Source organism: Entelurus aequoreus, linkage group LG17, assembly GCF_033978785.1.
Source record: "Entelurus aequoreus isolate RoL-2023_Sb linkage group LG17, RoL_Eaeq_v1.1, whole genome shotgun sequence".
NCBI classification, from domain to species: domain Eukaryota; kingdom Metazoa; phylum Chordata; class Actinopteri; order Syngnathiformes; family Syngnathidae; genus Entelurus; species Entelurus aequoreus.
In genome coordinates, this window is record NC_084747.1 from 10,271,990 (window position 1) to 10,289,508 (window position 17,519).

The window sequence follows — 17,519 nt, forward strand, 5'->3', positions numbered from 1 at the left end:
CCGTTCCGGACAAGGCAGTTAGCATCGAGGGGCTAACTATGTTTCGGTCGGACAGGAGCAGAACTCTCACTGGTAAATCCCGAGGCGGCGGTGTTTGTATGTACATCAATAACAACTGGTGCAACAATGGGAAGATAGTCTCATGTCACTGCTCTCCCGATGTAGAAATATTAACTATAAAATGCAGGCCATTTTATTTACATTTACTGCTTTGTAATGAACTGCAATCTACACATCCAGAGGGAGTTGTCATCGTCCCAGGAGACTTTAACCAAGCTAACATGAAAACTGTGTTCCCTCATTTCCATCAATATGTGAATTTTGCAACCAGGGGTGGAAGCATGTTGGACATGGTTCACAGCAATATTAAACACGCGTTTAAAGCTGCACCACGCCCCCACCTCGGCTCCTCAGATCATCTATCTGTGATGCTAATTCCTGCATACAAGCCCCTGCTGATCAGGAAGCAAGCTACAGTGAAGCAGGTGAGGACCTGGCCAGAGGGAGCAATGGAAGCATTACAAGACTGCTTCGAAACCACAGACTGGGACATGTCAAAGGCAGCCGCCACCGATAATCATAACACGTGTGGAGGAGTATGCATAGTCTGTGTCCGCATACATTCAGAATTGCATGGAGGATGTTACTGTGATCAAGAACATCCCCACACGGGCCAACGAGAAACCCTGGATGAACAGTGAGGTACGTGCAATGCTGAAGGCTCGGAACAAGGCGTTAAAGTCTGGCGACATGGTAGCATTAAAAACAGACAGATTTAACTGGAACCGTGCCATTAAGGTTGCAAAGCGTGCTCACAGTCAGAAAGTGCAGGACTTTTTCGAGAACCCTACAAACACTAGACGAATGTGGCAGGGCATACAGGTCATCACGGACTATATAGCTGGCCCCCGTCCCTGTGACAACAGTATCAGCTTCCTAAATGACCTTAACAACTACTTTGCGAGGTTTGAGGCACTTAACACCACTCCGGCGAGAAAATCCATCCCTCGTCCTGATGAGCAGCCGCTCAACCTGGACACAGGGGATGTCCGGAAAACCCTGAGGAGAGTGAACCCCCGGAAAGCACCGGGACCTGATGACATTCCGGGCAAGGTGCTTAAGGGATGTGCAGACCAGCTGGCGGGGGTTCTCACAGACATCTTCAACATCTCGCTGACCCAGGCTGTGGTACCATCATGTCGCTTTGAGTACCTTGAAGGTAGAAAAGCGCTATACAAGTATAACCCATTTATTTATTTATTTATTATGTTTTAAAAGATGGCCACAATCATTCCGGTGCCTAAAAAACCCACAATCTCCTCCCTCAATGATTATCCCCCCGTGGCACTCACCCTCATCATAATGAAGTGCTTCGAGAGGCTGGTAAAGGAATATATTGTGTCCAGACTTCCCCCCACATTCGACCCATACCAGTTCGCTTATCGCCCTAACCGCTCCACAGAGGACACCATCTCCTCTGCACTCCACCTGAGCTTAGAACATCTGGAAGGAAAGGACACACACATGCGGATGTTGTTTCTGGACTTCAGCTCAGCATTCAACACCATCATCCCGCAGCATTTGGTGAGCAAACTGGCCTCTCTTGGATTCAGTACCCCCCTATGCAACTGGCTGTTTGACTTCCTCACAGACAGACCCCAATCTGTGAGAGTGGGCAACAACACCTCCAGTGCTGTTCACGTTGATGACCCATGACTGCTGCGCCAGGTCCACTACTAACCACATTGTGAAGTATGCGGACGACACGACAGTAGTGAGCCTCATCCGTGACAACGACATGGACTACAGGGAGGAGGTGAAACATCTGGTTGACTGGTGCAGAACCAACAACCTGGTCCTGAACGTCGACAAGACCAAGGAGATCATCGTTGACTTCAGGAAGCACCAGTCCAGCCACGCTCCACTCTTCATCGACGGCACAGCAGTGGAGATGGTAAGCAGCACCAAGTTCCTGGGGGTGCAGATCACTGACAATATAACCTGGTCCCTACACACCGGAGCTCTTGTAAAAAGAGCTCAGCAGCGCATGCACTTTTTGCGTCGGATGAAAAGAGCACAGCTCCCTCCCCCCATTCTCACCATATTCTACAGAGGCACTATAGAGAGCCTGCTGACCAACAGCATCGCCGTCTGGACTGGAGCCTGCAGTGCCTCAGACTGGAAGTCTCTCCAGAGAGTGGTGAGGACGGCGGAAAAGATTATCAGGATTCCTCTTCCTCCTATCCAGGAGATCGCAAAAAGGACCAGGGCTCAGAAAATCTGCAAAGACTCCTCCCACCCCCACCAAGGACTGTTTTCACTGCTGGACTCTAGAAAGAGGTTCCGCAGCCTCCGAAGCAGAACCTCCAGGTTCTGTAACAGCTTCTTCCCTCAGGCCGTAAGACTCTTGAACGCATCATAACTGTCCCCTCAATTCCCTCCAAAATATAAAGACAATATAACATACATCCATAAACGTGGTTGCATATGAAAAAGTGCAATATATTTATCTGTACAGTAATCTATTTATTTATATCTGCACCTTATTGCTTTTTTATCCTGCACTACCATGAGCTAATGCAACAACATTTTGTTCTTATCTGTACTGTAAAGTTCAAATTTGAATGACATTAAAAAGGAAGTCTAAGTCAAACATCAATATGATATTAATACATATGCATACATTAATAAATATACAAATACAAATGTGATGTATAAATAAATAATTTGTATAAATAAACACGTATTTGTAAATATATTTTTGAGATTTGAAAATGTATACAAATAAAATGTAAAAATGTGACATACAAATAAATCAAGAATTTGTATAAATAAACGTGTATTTTTAAATATATTTTTGAGATTTGAATATAAATATGTTTGATTTTGTATTTGTATTTGTATTGAATTTGCATACGTGGATCACCTTTTTCCTTTTGTGTAGATGAGACATTTCTACCACAAACCAGATGCACAAATACATGTGACCTACACACTCCCCTGAACAACCAGCAGAGGGCACTGCAGCCAGAGCGGTCTGGGTCACAGAGCATTCATTATATGCAAAATTCCCGGAGATTTCTGCCCAAAAATAATACACGTCTTACAGAGAAAATGCACAACGGGCCTGAGCTCGCTAACATTAGTGTTGTATTAGCTAATGCTAATTTATCCAGTTAATCTCAAAGACCGTGCTAGCTGCTTATTTTATTGTGAATAATCACTGAGTGGAGAACTGGGGGTGGGATTAAATAAGTTATCTTCTTCCCACTCCCTTTCAGGCAAAACTGGACAATCATGCATTACATACTATACATTTTTATTTTATAAGGTGCCTTTCTGGGCACTCAAGGACACTGTACAAGATTGAAACAATAAAATCAAATTGGATAAAAACAACAATAATAACAACAACAAAGATAGAGAAGAAAAGATTATTACAATGAATAAGCAGTCAGGAATATGTGTGTTTTGAGTCTTGATTTGAAGAGGGATATTGAGTCCAAGTTTTGAAGGTCTGGTGGCAAAGAGTTCCAAAGATGTGGGGCAGAGCGGCTGAAAGCTCGGGCACCCATGGTGGACAGTTTAAATAAAGGGACAGTGAGATGGATGGATGAAGAGGATCTTAGGGAACGTGAGGGCGTGGCGACATGGATCAGGTCAGAGAGATAAGATGGAGAGAGGTTATGGATGGCTTGGAAAGTGAGTGAATTATTTTAAAGTGGATACGATGTTTGATGGGTAGCCAGTTGAGTTGCTGCAGAACAGGGGTGATGTGCTGGATTGAAGGGGTTCTGGTGATTATCCGGGCTGCAGAGTTCTGGAGAAGCTGAAGTTTGTGAAGTGACTTGTGAGGGAGACCAAACAGGAGGGAGTTGCAGTAGTCCAGGCAAGAGGTGACCAGGCTATGGACTAGTGTGGCAGCAGTATGTGGGGTAAGGAATGGGCGAAGACGATTAATGTTCCGTAGATGAAAATAAGCAGACCGGCTAATGCTGTTTATGTGGGCTTGGAAGGAAAGTGTGCTGTCGAGGATGACACCCAGACTCTTGACTTGGGAGGAGGGGGAGACAGAGGAATTACAGAGAGTAATGGTCAAGCTGTTGGTTTTGGTGAGAATGTTTTTTGTACCCACAAGTAGGATTTTGGTTTTATTGCTATTAAGTTGAAGGAAATTGGATGAGAACCACTGCTTGAGTTCACTGAGGCAGTCATTTTGATGTATTGAGTTAGCCGACCTAGCTAGGCCGGCTAACACTTTGCGATCGACTCCCTGGCCAATGCTCCGCGGCGGCTGACGAGTTTTGGACCAAATTGATTTTTTTGGCGTGTTGTCACTGGTGATTTCTGCGGGACCCACGGTGGATGTATCTTCGGTTAGGCTGGTAGCCTATGTCCGGATGGAGGTGAAGCGTCACTGGCTGGGGACGAAACAGCCCAGAACGGAGTCGCAGGAGGTCGGCAGCAGAATATTGGAGGAGAGCAGTCACCGGAGAGTGGACGTGGGTCAAAAGAATCCACATCAGCGGGATCCAAACATTTGATCCGGTCATCCACATTGTGGCGGCAAACGAGAAGTGGCGTCTTTCGCCAAACTCCGATGATCAGCAGGTGAGGAATTTCTCAGATTACCATGACAAGACAATCAGTTGAAATTGCAGTAAAAGTGAGCATGTGCTAGTGCCTATTGAGTCAAAAAAGGAACTTCAAAAGCACTGAAAACAATTTAAGGCAAAAGATAAAGCCGATGAGTAGCGGCAGCAGCACGCGCCAGCGTTCACTCAACCGGAACCGACATGCATATGTATAAATATCATATTGATGTATAAAAGGTGATGTGAGACAATTAAATTTCCATAATAATGGGCCATAATTTGCAGGTCAATGATTTGCTGAGTTAAGAAAAATAAAGTATGGGTTTCAACTAAGGCTGTCAATGTTAATGCGTTACCATAAATGAATGATGATTAATCACAGTGTTCATGTGGACCGGCGCAGGAAGGCAGTGCGCATTGCACAGGCAGCGATGACGTCACACTTTCGCTTCAAAACAAACCTTGATGGAACTTCAGATAAAACTGAGGTTATTAGCATTGGCGTTGTTAGGCCTAATTTAGGGGGGCTCAGGAAAGTAAGTATTCATCACTGCTTGTAGTAAAATGTATTAGCTCCACTTTACACCAGGTCTGTGTTTGACAAAAAGTTACATTCCCGCTCTAAAACAATGCTGCTACTTAGTTAGCTAGTTAGCCTGAAATGCATCATGAAGGTCCTGGTTATTTATAAAGTTAAATGTGCACTCTTTTTTACCATTTGCTATCTTTGGGGTTACTTCCTTCTGGAGCATCAGCTGTGTTTCTCACTTTACACATGGAGGAGAACAGGAGCTGAGCTCATTCACATATGACTATTATCAGTAGATAATAATAATAATCACTCCACAACCCCTATTGACCTGTAGGAGTCAGGGCAGAAGAGCACAGAAAGTGAGAGGGGAGAGGCCTCTACTGGAAAGGTGAGTAGAACAATAATGATACATATAAATAAATATTAAAACACTTTTTTTTTTTAAATGGCCTATTGATAAGCCATTTGTTTTATTTTTATTTATGTCTGGGTGGATCATGTTGACTATTGGTCCTCCTAATTGTCAATCATTCTGGTGATGTTACGTAAGGACATATATATATATGTATGTATATATATATATATATATATATATATATATATATATACATATATATATATATATATATATATATATATATATATATATATATATATATATATATATATATGTATGTATGTATGTATGTATGTATGTATGTATGTATGTATGTATGTATGTATGTATGTATGTATGTATGTATGTATGTATATATATATATATATATATATATATATATATATATGTATGTATATATATATATATGTATGTATATATATATATATGTATGTATGTATGTATGTATATATATATATGTATGTATGTATATGTATATATATATATATATATATATATATATATATATATATATATATATATATATATATATATATACACATATTAAGTCTTTCATATATATATATATATATATATATATATATATATATATATATATATATATATATATATATATATATATATATATATATATATATATATATATATATATATATATATATATATATATATAAGAAAAACCCAAACACCATCTTTGTAGTCATTTTTCTCCTGCGTGGACTTCCGTCTTCCTTTACAATGAGTGAAGCTACACGAAACCTTGTGTCTGCAATTGTAAATAATTTAGTTTTTAAGTTTTGTGTTTCTTGTAGAATCTATATAAAGTAATATACATTAGCATATTGTTAAAATAATGAAAAAAACATCATTAAATATATTTGTTTTATTGTATTGTTACATTAATAGCTGTTGTATTATTATAGGATGGCTTGTTAAACATATAATAGGATTTTCAGAGGGAGGAAAAACCAAGACATTTAATATAAAATGTAAAATGAATAAGCTTCAGCATCTGAGTCACAACAGAGTGATAGACCGATTTGCCACCCTTAAAAACAGACGACATTCTTTGATGCTTCCATCCACCAAGTAATTGTTTCTTGTTGATGCTGTAAACAAAATGCCACTGTGCAAACCCATGTTTGTTGTTGTACTGAACACAGATTGAAAATAAACCGACTGAAATAATAATAATAACAATGAATAATTTCCAAGTCTTTGATAGCTGTTTGTGAAGTTTTGTGCTCGTGCGCTACGTTCGCTCGCATCCTGTGCATCTCCTGGGGGCCAAGCCCCTCCTGTCCCCCTGTGATTGTAAATAATGTAAATAATTCAATGTGATTAACTTATGTGATGACTGTATTATGATGATAGTATATATGATAGTATATATCTGTATCATGAATCAAGTCATGAAGTGGACCCCGACTTAAACAAGTTGAAAAACTTATTCGGGTGTTACCATTTAGTGGTCAATTGTACGGAATATGTACTTCACTGTGCAACCTACTAATAAAAGTCTCAATCAATCAATCAATCAATCAATAAATCAATCAGTCCTTAAAAGCTAGTGACGCCCCTGGTTATTAGTCAGTAATGCAGCGACAAACTTTCTTATCATCGGCACACATCAAGTTTAAAATAGAATCAAAGAATCAGGACGCACTTTGTCCTGTATGTTTATTAAGTAAGTGGCCAACAGAGCCCATTATTTTGTTTTCATGTTCCCGGGTGTGTGTAAAAGAAAAAGGTCAATGGTGACGTCACACGGCAGTTTTGACACAGCAGTTTGGCTACAGTCGCCAACACGCACCGAGCAGGCATCTTGTCAGTGCAGCAGATAACTAAAGTCAGTGTTCAAAAGTGAAAATAGAAGTGTTCTGCTGTCTATGCTTGCAATAAGAGCAATATTTATGTGAGCGTGTTTGTTTCCTCACTGAGTGCAGTTGGTCCGAGGTCGAGTACAAGTCATCGTTCAGTGAGGATATTACTGATAAAAGTCAAGAGGAAAAAACGTCAAAAGGGTGAAATGCTATAATGTTGAAAATGTATACTGGGGTAGTGTGAGTTTCACACTTTCACAACATTTACTTTGTCAAACAACTTGCCGTTTGCTTCAACCCACTAAAAGACAGAATACAACATTGTCGACTTTTGTTTCATTTCTATCTTCAAAGTATTTTGATATCAAAACATGTTTTCGCGATAAGGAGCACTTCAATTATGAGCCAGAAATGTAAGAAAAGATGAAAAGGGCCGCTAGTTATTCAAAAGGTATTTTATTTTTTAAAGTGCAGTTGTCGATCGGAAGTTGCACACTTCTGGCGCATGCGCAAACACATGGAACAGTGGAAAGTGGAAAGTCCAAGATGGCGGACTAAGCGGCGTGGCTTGATCTTATAGATTCAAAAATAGCATCAAATACCTCAACTATTCACATTTTCTTAAGCCCACCAAACGGACTTTGAGTGTGGAGCGACGGCGTGTTATCTGAAGTGAAGATTGAAGACGTGATAGAAGATGGACGACTACTGCTATGCTAAGATGGCGACGTCCGCTAAAAGAGAACATGAAAGAGAATCAGCGCCACCAACGGAGAACAATCTGAAAAGCGAAGATGAAGGTGAGTGTGTTGCGTTCCCTCATTTGAAAGCTATTTGAATTCCAAGCCCTAAAAATAGAGATTAGCCGACTTTGTTGAACAATATAAACAAAGAACCTGTTGGCATGTTTCCTCTTATCAAAAATGGCGGAAATGTTTGTCAGAAGTTACCGCAGTAGTATCCTGCACCGGAAAAACTGCCTTAATTTAAATAAAAAGTGATATTAATCGAGATTGGATGGTATATAGTTTGTATTTTTTGTTGAGCACTTAGCAATAGTGCTAATTGCTTGATCTGCTTATCACTCAGCTTCTAAAACTTGTAGCTCATCCTCCTTATATTCAAGCTCAAAAATATAAGGTTCTGGATCATAATTTGTCCCAAATTCTTCTTTGATGTCACTCATGAAGTCTGCCTTTATTGGTAACAGTTGGTGGTGGTGTTGAAGGAAATAGCGAACGTTATGATTCGTCTGTGTAAATAATGCGCCGCCGTTTGTTTAAAATGATAACAAATGATGAAAATACGTAAATATTACATGTTATTATGAATGTGCCTGTTGTTACAGTACATATGTACTTACAGCGTGTATATACAAAGTTGCTGGAAGCTTTTGGATATTTCTTAGTTTTTTATAGGTGAAATAGAGTGCATCCCCATTACCTGCATTGTTAGCTGACTTTTGCTAGCGTTTATTTAGGAGTTAGAATGAGTGATGGGCAGTAGTGCACAACAAGTAGTGACGCTATGTAGCTTAACTACAGTTCCCAGTAGCGTGGCGTTAACTTAGCTATTTTTCCACCCATGTAGTGACGTAGCGTCCATCAAACGCTACAAAGAGAGAAAATAAACTGCTAATCAAGGGCTGGGAAAAAACAGTTGTTCTTTTAGATTATATTTAAAATAGAGTTTTGGTGGTACTGATTTTACGTTTTCAAATTAATAAATAATTGTGTTATTTATCGTGATTCCAAAATCACCCAAAATAATTGTGATTATTATGTTTTGCCATAATTGTCCAGCCCTAGACGAGGTATTGGAAAGGACTTCATGATAAACTATGTATCACGGTACTTGAGTCACGATACAATAGTCTATTGTAATATTGTGACATGGAGTTTTACTGACATTTTGACAAAGTCACTGAAAAATGTAAAAACAAAACAGCTTAAAATAAATGTTGTACACTAGATGCCAGTTATAATTTATTGCACAAATTGTGTGGAAAACAAAGTAAATAAAATGATCATTGCAATTGTACAGAAAGTGGATCCAATTTCTTGCATTTAATATAAAAAAAACATCCTTTACTTCTTATCTACAGACTTCTTTGAGATAGATATTATCTTTTAGTATCCTAATGTCCATCGCAGCAGATGTTTTCTACTTTCTGTGATTCTAGCTGAACTTTTCTGAGTCTATGACAAGTCATGTAAACATTGATCCATCATTCTGGCAAGGCACTAAATGAATGGCCATGAAACACTACACACTAGGGTTGTCCCCATACCAATAATTTACTACCGGTACTAAGTGTATAGATACTTTATAGATACTACGAAAATTCAGAATCAGAATCATTTTATTGCCATTGTTTGAGAACGGGTTCACAAACTAGGAATTTTTCTTGGTGCAATCGTGCAACATAAAACACATATAACACAGATTTGGTAATAAAAAGAGCTGTAACTGAGCTATCAGATCTTGTTATAGACTTAGAAAGAATTCAAAGGAGCTACTGTTAGGACTTATTGTTCATGTGCCTGATGGCCACGGGGAAAAAACTGTTCAGGTGGCGGTGAAATTGTCAATATTGGCTTTATTTTAAACAGAAAATCTTACACTGTAGCGGTTGCTTTAAGGACATAATTCACCACAACTGTTTACTTGACTTTGTCATCATGATTCACTGTCATTGTTCGATTGTGCACATAACAATGTTGTTCTTGTTTAGCATTCATATATGCAGTTAAGAGTTAAGAGTTAGTAATTCGTAGCGGCCCCTTTAAGCGACCGTCAGGAGATTTGCAGGAGTCACTCATTCTCGTCTTTGATCAAATTAACCGCAAACATGTTTTTGTGTGTCAAAAGATACTTCAAGTTGTCTTGCTTTCGCCTTACAAACGCAACAACACTACATTAAACACTCACAGTCAAATAACAATTTTACAAGGTTAAAATATAAATTAAAACGCATTAATCTTCTCTGGTTGCACTCAAAAAACAATTTACAATTTTCCATATTACATGTAGTCTGCTATAGTCAAGTATTAGATTAGAACATAAAGTTTTACTGACATTATATTAAATTATTCATGATTTATGGTTGCCACCGGATGTTGGTGTGGCTTGTGCAGCCCTTTGAGACACTCGTGATTTAGGACTATTTAGGTAAACATTGATTGATTGATTGATTGAGTCCTGGTCTGTGCTTTAAGAAAAATACAATTATTAATTATTAATTAAGTACTAAAAACCAAACAAAGGATAAATGTACACAGATAAGCCATGTAGCAGGTAAAACACATTTATTAAAGACAAAACACAAATGGTAGGAATTTGTTCCAAAATGTAGTCATTTCACTTGCATTAGTTGACTGCTAATTGGGCAGTTTTAACTGTGCTAATATTTGGCATCAAGTTCTACGTATCTGCATGTGCACAGCAGGGGAGCTGGTTAACTTATGAGAGTAGTATGTGTGTTTGTGAGAATGTCAACGTGTTGTCTGAGTGACGTCAGTGAGTGAGCGGGCGAGTAAAGAGAGAGCAGCAGGACAGGTGTAACAACTACATTATACCTGTCACTATTTAAACTCCTTGTGCAGATCTGAATGCTTATTATTTAAATGTTGACCTAAGTCTGAAGCAAAGGTGGTAATACTAATCACCACATTTGGCGAGGCGTGTTTTAAAGCAGCTGTTGTAAGAGTAGCGTATGTGTGTGTGCACCTTTAAGAGTGGTAGTATGTGGGGTGAGTGGGCGAGTAAGGAGAGGTAGTGGTAGCATGTGCAGGAGTGTTAATAGCATGGTGGATGTCTGGTTGTGCCCTGTGGAAATAATAAATAAAATGACCAGTAGGGCTGCAACTAACAACTAATTTGATAATCGATTTATGTGTCGATTATTACTCCGATTAATCGATTAATAATCGGATAAAAGAGACAAACTACATTTCTATCCTTTCCAGTATTTTATTGGGGGAAAAAACAGCATAATGGCACCATGTTCTTTCAACTTGCCAAATAAAACAAAGCAAATGTGGGGGGTTACCCACATATGCGGTCCTCTCCAAGGTTTCTCATAGTCATTCACATTGACGTCCCACTGGGGTGAGTTTTCCTTGCCCGTATGTGGGCTCTGTACCGAGGATGTCGTTGTGGCTTGTACAGCCCTTTGAGACACTTGTGATTTAGGGCTATATAAATAAACATTGATTGATTGATTGATTGAAATGTTCCAAAAATGTTTATTTTTATTTTTATAAAGTGCACCATTGTCATGCACAATAGCAACCATTTTGCTTGGGGGAATTTCAAAGCTGGCTACTACCTTTTCTAACCATTCTGCAATGGTGGATGCTGAATGTCTTTCCTCTAGTGGCATGGTGGTAAGCCAGATTGACTTCATGTTCCATTGCTCTCCAATGTAATGGCATGTATTGCCAAGGTGGCTACACTTGTCCACACATCAGTAGTGAGAGCTATTTTGCTCTGGGTGGCTTTTATGTCAGTCTACACTGCTTGGAACGTCTGCTGGTACTTCCTCTCCATCACTCTGGTCAAATGGGTCCTCGAGGGAAGAGTGTGAGCAGGGTTGAGGACGTGAATCATTTGTCTAAAACCTTCATCCTCCACCATTGATAGTGGCCTCATGTCAGTTAGCAACATATTCAGGATAGCATCAGTCAATGCAGCCGCTTGCTGTGGTGTGCACACCTTCCTTTGTACCAAGTCGCTAATGCTGGCTTGTTTCTTTCTGAAATGAGAGAAACCATATAATGAACGTACTTAGTAGCATCATTTACATGTAACTTAATACATACCTAGTTGATTTAATTAATCATTTATAAATGGTTGATTTATATAGGCTAGTAAGGTAAAGTGTTGTACCTGACAAGTTTCAGCTACCTTACTTCTGCAGCCTTCATCAGAGGTGTCACGTGATGTTAGCGTGACGTCATCTGTGACGTGTTCTATGGATTGTTCCATCTCACCTGAAGTGGTGGGATGGCGGTGTCCTCTGGTGTGCGCCGGGGTAGGGCGGAAGCAAGGTAGCCGAAACTTGTCAGGTACAAAACTTTACCTTACTAGCCTATATAAATCAACCATTTATAAATACACATCAGTAGGCTACATGAACCTCTTCAACATAGACATGTAACTCATCAGATCAGAACTGGATCAGATTTTGTACACGTTTCTGTCAGGTTCAAACACTAATGACATCTATTAAACAAGACAAGAGGCAAAGAATTAAACAGACAGAATTCAATTTGAACTCAATGTTGAGGAGAGTTGTCTGTACACTGTACCCTTGCACAGTATCTCAGCACACTCTGACAAAAGATTGCACGCCTCTTTCTTTTATTTTGGACCCTCCCCGACCACACGGCCACCGCTGTTTCCAAAGGACAAAGATTCGTAAAATAGTTCAAAAAGAGTTCCATAAAATAGTTCAAAAAGAGTTCCATAAAATAGTTCAAAAAGAGTTTGTAAAATACTTCAAAAAGAGGTCGTCTGGAAATTGGGCAGATCCTGCCATCTCTCCGCTTTTTCTGTTGATTACCATACATGAGAGAAAACAGAAAACCCTTCATGTGGCTTTCCCGCTTACACAGTGGAGTTTTACGAGCCTTCTTCTCGGTAGTTTTCAAAGACAGCTTTTGTCTTCTCACCGGGCCCTCAAATGTAACACAAAGTTCACTGATGATGTGTCCAGGTTGCACCGTGAGGTGTATTATGAAACCGATCGAGTATGGCATCGCCATTGACTTCCAGGAAGAGGCTGGATGACAACCCCGAAAGAGTGGTGACAACTGGAGAGACAGTTGACAGCTCGCAAAGACGGCAACCGGGGCAGGGTTGATCACCCTCGGCTGGGTCGCCCGGGAGAGGGTGTTTGATTAAGACCCTAAACACCCTATGACCCCGGGAGAATCACTGATGATGTGTCCAGGTTGCACCGTGAGGTGTATTGTGAAACCGAACTGATAATTTAGAAACAATTATTCTAACAGTTTCTGTTGTGAATAATAAAGGATTCGTTTTAGGCTGCCTCTGAATAATAGCATGAAATATTCCAGCTCCTTCATAACGTTTAGTTATACTCAAGCGTCACTCAAATCTAAATATATTTATATAGCTTTATTGGGCCCCGCTACATTGATCCATTATGAAACCAACCTGAGATATTTCTGTCCGTTACGTTTATTTCGTAATTGGTAACCGTGCGTTTTCTCTCTCAAAACAGAGTCAAATCTGCCGTAGACACATTATCAGCCCCGTGTTGCAACAAAGGGATAACGTTAAAGGCCTACTGAAATGTTTTTTTTTTATTTAAACGGGGATAGCAGATCTATTCTATGTGTCATACTTGATCATTTCGCGATATTGCCATATTTTTGCTGAAAGGATTTAGTATAGAACAACGACGATAAAGATTGCAACTTTTGGTATCTGATAAAAAAAAGGCTTGCCCCTACCGGAAGTAGCGTGACGTAGTCAGTTGAACATATACGCAAAGTTCCCTATTGTTTACAATGATGGCCGCATGAAGTGAGAGAGATTCGGACCGAGAAAGCGACAATTTCCCCATTAATTTGAGCGAGGATGAAAGATTTGTGGGTGAGTAAAGTGCAAGTGAAGGACTAGTGGGGAGTTGAAGCTATTCAGATAGGGAAGATGCTGTGAGAGCCGGGGGTTACCTGATATTCAGCTGGGAATGACTACAACAGTAAATAAACACAAGACATATATATACTCTATTAGCCACAACACAACCAGGCTTATATTTAATATGCCACAAATTAATCCTGCATAAAAACACCTGCGTGTTTGTTACGCTAGCTCCTAGCTCCTATGCTAGCTCCTAGCTCCATAGAACACGCCAATACAATTCAAACACCTGATCAACACACACAATCACTCAGCCCAAAAGACCGTTCACCTAACCCAAGGTTCATAAAGCTTATATATTTTTAAAAAGTTACGTACGTGACGCGCACATACGGTCAAGTTATCGAATGTTTAGCAGCCAAGGCTGCATACTCACGGTACCTGATATTCAGCTGGGAATGACTACAACAGTAAATAAACACAAGACATATATTTACTCTATTAGCCACAACACAACCAGGCTTATATTTAATATGCCACAAATTAATCCTGCATAATAACACCTGCGTGTTTGTTATGCTACAAACGACACAACATGGGCCCTGGAGGTAGTCACCGCCGCACAGCAGCATTCAGATGAAAGAACGGTACCGGTACTTTTCAAAGGTGGTATAGTACCGATTTCAATTGATTAGTACCACGATACTTTATTAGTAGCAGTATACTGTACAACCCTACTACACACACATACAGTACATAGAAGAAAGTGTGTTTTTGTTGTTTGTGTCTTGCAGACGTCCAGCAGCTGATCGGTAATCCAGAAGAAGTTTCCCCTCAGTTAGGGGGGAGCTCCACTTTGAAGCAGGAGACTCCACAACCACCCTGCATTAAAAAGGAAGAGGAGGAACTCTGCATCACTCAGGAGGGAGAGTGTCTTCTAGGACGAGAGGAAGCTGATTACACCAAGTTTCCACTGAGTATTCTCTCTGTGAAGACTGAAGATGATGAAGAGAAACCACAAGTAGACAACCTATTAGCTCCACTATCAGATAGTGAGGCTGAAGACGAGGTTGAAGAACCTTTGAGCAGAGATAAAGACTGTGAAGGTGATATGAGGACTCACACTGACAACAAACACTCTGAATGCTCTACAAAGAAGAGAGGTAAAATATGTTTGAGCTGTTCAATTTGTGCTGAAAGTTTTATTTTAAAGGGCCAATTAAATCAACACATGAAAACACACACAGGGGAAAAACCATTTAATTGTTCAGTTTGTGGCAAAAGCTTTTCTAAAAATATCCACTTGACTAAACACATGAGAACACACACAGGAGAAAAAACATTTCAATGTTCAGTTTGTGGCAAAATATTTGATCGAAATAGCCATTTGACTCAACACTTGAGAACACACACAGGTGAAAAACCATTTAATTGTTCAGTTTGTGACACAAGCTTTTCTCAAAGTGGCTCTTTGACTCAACACATGAGAACACACACAGGTGAAAAACCATTTAATTGTTCAGTTTGTGACACAAGCTTTTCTCAAAGTGGCTCTTTGACTAAACACATGAGAACACACACAGGTGAAAAACCATTCAACTGTTCAATTTGTGGTGAAAACTTTTCTATTAAGAACAGTTTGACCGAACACATGAGAACACACACAGGTAAAAAACCATTTAGTTGTTCAGTGTGCTGTAAAAGGTTCCCACATAATGCAGACGCAGTAAAACACACAAAAACCCACAAGAGAAAATAAGTATTTCTAAAATAGCTGTTTAGTTTGTGGTATGTTGCTCATATGTGGTGACATCCACCCTACCCAGGACCTCCTCACTGCTTCTTTCACAAATATCTGAGGTATTCGTACAAACTTGGATTATTTGGAGCATAATCTTATCCACTCATGACCCCATGTCTTCTCTGTATCTGAAACCTTCCTGAACAGTAAGATAGATGATGCTTCAAGTGCTTGGTTACTCCTTCTTCAGTCCAGGGACCTGGGGCCTCATGTGTCAAGTTTGTGCACGCTCAAAAACCTGCACTACACCCTTTTTCACTGCAAAGTTGAGATGAATCAAAACTGACATAATTAAAATGCAGCATGAGACACTGCACACTGATATAGTTCTGTGAAAATGATTGTCTTCTGTGCAAATGTAAACAAAGTGAACAGTGTGTGATTTACTGCAATACTGTCAGTCTTTTAACTTTTTATTTGTGCTTTGTTGAAATTGTTCACACATTGCACAACTTTTATTTTTCTATTAATACACATTATGTCTAGAAGACAGGAAGTAACTCAACACTCTTGAATAGTTTCTACCTCAGTGTGTATGGTTTGTTGAGTTAGCACAGGATTAATATGTGGAAATGACAAATGAGGTAGTTGATACATAGAATAGTTTTTATTCATGCTTTATTTTGTTTTTTGTTCAATCCTAGATGGGTTGTGACTTAAAGTTTAATAGAAACACTTAGATTAAGTCTAAGTACATTGTGTTTTTTAAGGTGTTTTTGAAAATGCGCCATTTTTTTCTCTCTAATATGTGTAACTAACTTGAAGTATTTTGTCAAGAGGATTATTTGTGATATGTACATTTTCAGGATGTGCTTGTTCTATTTTTGGCCAAAGTAAAATAAATAAAAATAATCTGAAGTTGTCGTATTTTTTAGTTATCATGCCATGATTTTACCCGTCCCGCCCACGTGGAAATAGATTTTCCTCCATGTGGCCCCTGAGCTAAAATGAGTTTGACACCCCTGCTGTAATGTGACTCATGTGAGCAGGTTACTGTATAAACACATTTTGTTATAAGTTATAAAAATGTGTTCAGTTCTCAGAGACACATCAATGTCAGGCTGACAATCGCTCTTCCGCTTTCTCCAAACACGAGAACAAAGCAGCTCCTACTGACTTGTGATTGGTCAGACCGTGCCCATCTTAATCACATGGCTAATTTCAATATAATAAATTGCAATGTAATGCAATTGAATATCTTATATGCTCAGACAGTAATGTGTTTATATAAGTTTAGATTGTGTTATGATGTTTGTAATGGGGAAAGACGTTAATGTGTCTTGTTTTCATGTTTGCATTTAAGATAGTTGACATTTAGCATGATAGCTGTTAACTGGCGATTAGTGATGTTAAGTGTCTAAGATGGTAGTTATTGATTAGCAGTGCGATGAGGGCTTTCTGCTGGTGAGTGATTAGCACTACAGTTAGAGCCACCTATCGCTAGGTAGAAATGAGCAGTTTCACCAACATTTTTATGTGAAACCATATTACTAACTGTCTGGTGTTTTACAGGATTCATGGAAGTTTATTGTCATAGCAGCACACGATACACATGAGATGGCACACAATTTAGTAGCACGTGAACAATAGGATTGGTCCTGGTGGAGATCTACACTCTTAGTGCTTTTCTTCTTTATTCAGAGTAATCATTTGACTTTCTAAAGGTTTTTAACTAAAACAACTAAGTAAGTTGAAAATATTTCTGTTTCTTGTAGTATTTAAAATGTATGATTTTTTTTTTTATGTCTGCCCTTTT

General features: G+C 39.2%; 4 protein-coding genes across 6 annotated transcripts in view; 1 reads left to right on the forward strand and 3 right to left on the reverse strand.

Moving 5' to 3' along the window:
• Positions 1–17,519, reverse strand: part of LOC133632307 (gastrula zinc finger protein XlCGF17.1-like) — a 607,858-nt gene that overhangs the window by 469,507 nt on the left and 120,832 nt on the right. The gene's annotated exons all lie outside the window — the stretch shown is intronic.
• The window catches only part of LOC133632342 (oocyte zinc finger protein XlCOF6.1-like), a 309,811-nt gene that overhangs the window by 236,716 nt on the left and 55,576 nt on the right, over positions 1–17,519 (reverse strand).
• The window catches only part of LOC133632323 (gastrula zinc finger protein XlCGF17.1-like), a 293,261-nt gene that overhangs the window by 155,290 nt on the left and 120,452 nt on the right, over positions 1–17,519 (reverse strand). The window lies entirely within an intron of this gene.
• LOC133632340 (zinc finger protein 501-like) lies at positions 7,874–16,539 on the forward strand. Its single transcript, XM_062024722.1, has 2 exons — positions 7,874–8,147; positions 14,757–16,539. The coding sequence occupies exons 1-2, from the start codon at positions 8,045–8,047 to the stop codon at positions 15,719–15,721; spliced, it is 1,068 nt and encodes a 355-aa protein (XP_061880706.1). The 5' UTR covers positions 7,874–8,044; the 3' UTR covers positions 15,722–16,539.